The 6,856-nt window shown below is 34.2% G+C and overlaps 1 protein-coding gene across 1 annotated transcript; it reads right to left on the bottom strand.

Annotated features, from left to right (window-relative positions):
* Nucleotides 1-1,104: 1,104 nt before the first annotated feature.
* On the bottom strand, nucleotides 1,105-1,993 carry LOC141394844 (uncharacterized). Its single transcript, XM_073969860.1, has 2 exons — nucleotides 1,719-1,993; nucleotides 1,105-1,660 (listed from the first exon to the last, which is right to left on the bottom strand). The coding sequence occupies exons 1-2, from the start codon at nucleotides 1,970-1,972 to the stop codon at nucleotides 1,105-1,107; spliced, it is 810 nt and encodes a 269-aa protein (XP_073825961.1). The 5' UTR covers nucleotides 1,973-1,993.
* Between the last annotated feature and the right edge of the window lie 4,863 nt (nucleotides 1,994-6,856).

Genomic DNA, 6,856 nt, shown 5'->3' with positions numbered 1-6,856 from the left:
ATTTTTTCATCTTTGTGTTTATTTCAGCTTTAGTCCATATTTTGTTGTATTCAAGTATTTGAATAACAACAAAATGTTTTACAGTGGATATGAAATTGATTAGTTGCGGGCGGAGGGTAGGGAATACTATAGTTTCAGTTGTCACCAAACAACTTCATCAGTTCCCTTTTCCGCCGACTCTGTATCGATAAACAGGTCAATAAGCCCATCCAGCAAATTAAACAAAATGAGAAATTTGCTATATGGCCCTAAAACTGATTACCCTACAATTTGAGTCGAACTAAAGAATTTTATATCCACCACTGTTTTTATGTCGTCTTTGCTTTGCAAAGAATACGAACATAGGAGTGTTGCTTCAATAAGCGGGGGTAAAACAACGAGAAAGTTGTTGTTTTTGCATTACGCATTGATCAACAAGGCCGTGCTGATGCCTATTATTGTTGTTGGCGTTTTTTATTGTTGGACTGCAGAATTTTACATCTTTGTGTTTATTTCAGCTTTAGTCCATATTTTGTTGTATTCAAGTATTTGAATAACAACAAAATGTTTTACAGTGGATATGAAATTGATTAGTTGCGGGCGGAGGGTAGGGAATACTATAGTTTCAGTTGTCACAAAACAACTTCATCAGTTCCCTTTTCCGCCGACTCTGTATCGATACACTGTAAAACATTTTGTTGTTATTCAAATACTTGAATACAACAAAATATGGACTAAAGCTGAAATAAACACAAAGATGTAAAATTCTGCAGTCCAACAATAAAAAACGCCAACAACAAAAATATTTTTTGTTAAACCAATAATCGGGGATTTTTTAAAAAATATTTTTGCATTTACCAATAATCTAGGATTTTTTAAAACATTTTTTGACTTACCAATAATCGTGAATTTGTTAAAAATACTTTTTTATTTATAATCGTGGATTTTTATTTTATTATTATTATTATTTTTTTTTTTTTTTTTTTTTTTTTTTGATGTACCAATAATTGTAATATTTTTTTCGAATGAAATGAATAGATGTTTATGAATAAAATAAATCACATAAATTTGTTAAGACCCATTTATTGAATTACAAAAAAAAAGAAAAATATTAAAATTAACATCTCAACACATAGGCTCCGTTGGTATAACATCTTGGGCGAGGCCCATAATTAATGCGATCAACTCCACCAGGGAAATATTTTTCAAAGCAGCATTTAAACGTGGCACCACCAAATGTTCCACAAAATCACTTACAGCCTCCGAGTTGTCCTCCTCAAAGGTCAAATTCACGAATTCTTCTACCCAAGAATTGAATAGTTTGTTATAAATAATGCTACCACCCATAATGCCGGTAGTTTTCGATTTTGTCGAGCCCAACTCAAGTTTGGTATTAAAACCCCAAACAGTAAGGCCTCCGGATAAATTTGGACGTAACTTAAAGCTGCCATGGGCACGTAGATTAATCAATTCCAAACTAAAGACACCATTGCCATAGAAACCCACGGCTGGACCAAACATGCTGGTAATGGCGTTTAGTTTATATGCCGAACTGTAAGCCGAAACGGAGGGGAATTTGAAATCAAAAGTGACTTTCTGTAACACATTATTCCAATGTAATTCGACAATGTCGAATTCGTTGAGACCCGTGATGAGGAAATTGGTTAAATTGCCTTTTAAACTGGAAATAGGAAATGAATTTATTAAAATTTTCAGTTATAAATTTTCTTCAAACTCACCTCCAGCCACCACCCTGTACATTGAATTCAGCAAATTCCTCATGATAGGGAGCTAGGGGAGGTACACCAGCTGGCTCATAACCACATTGCATTTGTAATTTCACAAATTCCATAAATTCCCGTAAGTCATCATCAAATTTAGTCCTTCCTTCGGGTAATATTTTTTCATCGCCCAAAGTAAATGATTGACACGAGTTTAGAACAACAGCCAACAAAATAATGGCAAATGCTACAAATTGTACAAATTTGAACATGGTTGAGTGAGTCTATGAGCAATTTCTTTGACGACAACGACAACACAACTGTTCTTTTGTGGATTTTTTTTAGCCAAATCAAGTAGTAGTTGATCAGACGTAGCCAACAAGTGTTTTGTTTTATTGAAAGTGATTAGATTTATATTTGCCATTAGATAAGGATTAGTAGTCAGCGAGGCAATGAAGTAAAGAGCTGTGTTTTTCACACTGTTCTATACATCCTAAAAGTATGCATCACTTTTTGTAATTTCTGGCCAGTGCTTTTCAAATGGTTTTACTCCTCCTAAAAGTATGCAACACTTTTTGTAATTTTTGCCCACTGGCTTCAAATTGTTTGGCCCCGCCTAAAAGTATGCAACACTTTTTGATAGTATATTATGAAATATTTCCATTAAAGAATTAGGAATTAGATTTTTTTTTTTTTGAAATTCTAATTGGAATCAGTTTTTTACATGAACGACAACAAAATTAGAGTGGACGTTATCACATCTAATGTCGTTATTACAAGTTCGAATTTATTGAACTGTTTCAAGTTGAAAACCGGAAAAACAATAAAAGTAATACTAATAATAATCGGTTTATTTATAACCTATTATTAAATACAACCAGTAACAATTGATTCGGATGTATCTTGTCATAACGAGGGTAAATAGCATAATATATAGGAATGTTACATAGTTCTTGATAGCCATACATGCGATTTAAAATAAAACATACATTATGAAGAAAACTTCTTTGGAACGTAATAGCCTTTGGAGGTCACTCCACTGTACTTGAAATATTTAAGAAGTAGTGACGCATCTACTACGCATTCACTCCCAATCAATCAGAAGAGAGAATTCGGGTTGGCCGTAGACGGTATATCCATATTTATAAAAATCAATCTAAAATAAAATCAAACAATCAAATGAGATTGAAACTTCAACAAAAACAAAACAAACAAAAACAGCGGATGGCACGCGCAAGGGGAATTTGAAATAAATTCCGACAACACTCACAGGTAACTGTGGTGTTTTTTCAACTTGCAGAACTCGATGAGTTCTTAGTTGTTACGTGCTGATAGTTGTTTGCAAATATTTTTGTTCTCATGTTTTTTGGGAAAGCCGAAAAGTGCGTGTGATTCTCATTTATTTCAGAATACTAGACACTTAAAGAGTTTGAAATCATGATATTGGTAGCGATCAGCAAAATTTTGCAACACTGTCAGTTCGTTTTGAAAAACATTACTCTCTGTAATAGAAGGTAATGATGAGGTTAAGTCATTGGGATAATACTCCAGACTTAAAAACAAACAAAAATATTTTAAAAAAGTACACGATTATTTTAAAATTTAAAAAAAATCCACGATTATTTTAAAAACATAAAAAATCAACGATTGTTTCAAAAATATTTTAACAAATCCACGATTGTTTTTACAATATTAAAAAAATCATTGAGAAAGCATTTACCGTCGTAATTGAGGCAGCGAATGTAAGATGCTTCAACAGAAATCAAAGTGATCCGAGAGCAGGTCTTAAAGTGAACTTATCCGAAATTTTGTGTGGAAGTTACCCCAAGGAGTGGACAAATACAGTCCATATTCGAAACTGATCTATATCTGGTAGATATATTAGGATGCGTAAAAGTAAAATATGGACCAAATCGGTCACTCCTTTCAACAGTTATCATGTGCACAATTTTTCCGAACATTTTTGAACTTTTATGGGGGAACTACCTGAAGGTGTGGACTGATACGGCTCATCTTCGAACTTAAACTAAGTTTGGACAAAATACTACGAATCCCATATTTTAGACCAAATTTGCAGATCTAATCGAGCGTTATCTTGCGCTCCAACCACTATATACGGTTTCCTAGGGTTTTTGAAACTTTCAGGCTATTTTCTCTGGAAGTATGGACTTGCCCCTGAACTGAACTTTTCCGAACTTTTGTGTGGGATGTACCCGAATGAGTGGACCGACAGAGTGCATATTGGAACCTCATCTAAATGTGGTAGACATTTTACGATGTGCAAAGTATAGACCAAATCGGTTACTCACTTCAAGAGTTATTTTCCGAACATTTTCGAATTTTTGTGGGGGATGTACCTGAAGGAGTGGACCGATATGACCAATCTTCGAACTTGAACTAAGTTTGCACAAAATATTACATACATACATATGTTCCCACAACATGCCCGAAGGGACAATGGAGACTTCTCTCATATCAATGAGTGCACGCCGATTCGTATTGGCTCAATGATATGGGACCTACTTTTTATCGCCGAGTCCGAACGGCGTGTCTTACGACACCACTTTTTAGAGAAGTTTTTCATGGCTGAAATACTCAGGAAATGTCGCACAGTGGTCGAAATCAATGATCTAGCGGCGCGAAATTAATAACTTAGAAACGAATGGAGATATTTTTCTGAAATTTTGCACAAACTCAGTCTGTGTCCGTGGGTAATAATGTACTAAATATGAACAACATCGGCTAATATTTTGGTGTAGCCCCCATATAACGGTACCTCCTGATATTCGGTATTTTGAGGATTTAAGCCACCCTTTCCTTCCAAATTAGTTGTAATTTGGTACTTAGGGTTTCTAGTGGTCACTAAACCTTTCCACCAAAAATTTTGGAGATAGGTCCACGTTTGGGTATAGGCCCCTTTGAAGGTACCTCCCGATTTGCAGTATTTTGGGGGTTTAAAGCTAAATTTTCCGGCCAAATTAGGTGTAATTTGGTATTTGGGGTTCCCAGTGGACACAAACATTCTCCACCAAAAATTGTGGACATAGGTACACTTTTTGATATTGTCCCCATATAACGGTACCTCCCAATATTCGATATTGTTAGGATTTTGTCTACATTTTCAAACCAAATAAGCTGAATTTTGGCATAGGAGGTTATCGTTGGTTATACATCTTCTCCACCAAAAATTGTGAACATAGGTCTATATTTTAATATAGCCCCCATATAACTGTAACAACAGATTTTGGGTATTTTGAGGATTTAAGCTATTTTTCAAGACCATTTATCAGCAAGATTTGCAGCTATTTGCAGCTAAATTGTGGTTATTCGGAATCTAGGAAGTCCAATTTAATTATTAAAAAAATAACTGGACCGAACCTCGGTGGACCTTTGTAGTTACGCTCCATCCAACAAAAGTATATTGCACTAAAAACATACAAAAAATAATAGTTTTTGAAAATTTATTGCTTTATAACTATGTACCTTCAGGCCCCAAACATTTTATTTTAATTTAACTTAAACCCTCCCCTATCAATAAAAAATAAACTTTGTTTAGTTTTATTACGAATTTATTTAACAATTAAACAAATATGAGATCAGGTTTTAGCAACAATTTTATTAAAATCTGATCCGTCAAAATTTCTTGCACTTGACACTGAATAACTGAGTGAATATTTACAACAACAAAAAAGTAAAACCAAAATCTTAGTCAGCAGAGTGTCTGTAATCGATATAATGGAAAACATTTCGCAATTTTATACTTTGATTTTTTGACTTTCGCGCCGCTAGATCAATGATTTCGTCCTCTGTGTGTCGCCAGCATTACTAAGGGGGAATATTGCCACCGTTGTAAATTTTGATGTTGCTTCACCTGGGATTCGAACCGCAGACCTTCTGAGTGCAAGGCGGACGTGCTAACCATTGCACCACGGTGGCAATTGCACAAATATTACGAAGGCCAAATTTTGGACCAAATCGGTTCATTCGTTCATTATCGTATCTTCATATGTTCTTAAAAGTTGTTTATTGAAATCTTAGGTACATTTTTGTGGTTGACGGCATCCTTAATTTTTGGGCGGTTGCGTATCTTTGGACCAGAGTCGGAGAAAAAAGTATAAAAATTGGATATTTTCAAAAGATTTTTGCTATTTTTACCATTAAGAACCGTTCATAGACATTTCGCATATTCCAAAAAGTTGTTTATTGGTGCCTTTGCTACGCTATTGTGGTTGATTGTTTTCATGAATTTTGAACGGTTTGATATCTATGGAGCAGAATCCTAGAAAGGAGGATACAAATTGCAATTGTTTTGCTATTTTGACCATTAAGATCCGTTTCTACAGAGTTCGTATATTCTAGAAAGATGTTTATTGGGATCTGAGGTACATTTTTGTAGTTGGTTGTTTGCTTCAAATTTGATCGGTTTAAAAGCTGTATAACAAAACTTGAGAAAAAATTTTAAAAGCAATTTGACCATGGCGATTTTGGCCTTGCAGATGAAGCTTGATGGATTATATGTGTTCACAAATTTTGTTCTTTAAGACAAGAGCCACAACTTTTCCTCCGAGATAAATTCAAATTTCCTAATGGTTTGGAAGATATAGTCCTGACTAAATGACCCTTTCTACATCAAAGCCTCAAACCTTTGGAGGCATATAACCGCGAATGTTAATGAGATAGGGAAAAACGGCGAGATACGTGTCTTCTCATTTTTGGTGTTCTATCACACTGTGGTGTCAGAATATGGTTAATCATTTTCGTGTTGCACACTGTAATTAATAATTTTACATCGTCTATGCCTACTTGTACTTGCGTCATCTAGAATAAAAGATACGCAACGAAATATTGATTTAAATAGTTTTTGTTATACCTCGAACTGGAGGTGTTTTAGTTTTGTCCGCTTATACTTGCGGCCTAAAATATTTTTTTGAATTTTGACTTTTGATTTATTAAATTATAAATCTTTTATGTTTGTATAAAAATACAAAAAAAAAATCAATCTTGTTTTCTTGAAAAAATTTCTATTTTAAAAACATGTACTGAGGGGGTGCTTTAGTTTTGGGCGACACTATAAATTAGAGATTTATTTAAGATATTTTAAAAACTTTAAATCCATCAATACAGCAATTAACGTCAACTTTCTCTTGGGATCAATA

Source organism: Musca autumnalis, unplaced genomic scaffold, assembly GCF_047663935.1.
Source record: "Musca autumnalis isolate F117 unplaced genomic scaffold, ASM4766393v1 scaffold_2, whole genome shotgun sequence".
Taxonomy (NCBI): domain Eukaryota; kingdom Metazoa; phylum Arthropoda; class Insecta; order Diptera; family Muscidae; genus Musca; species Musca autumnalis.
Note: the sequence above shows the minus strand (reverse complement) of the source record. Positions and strands in the feature narration are given on the sequence as shown.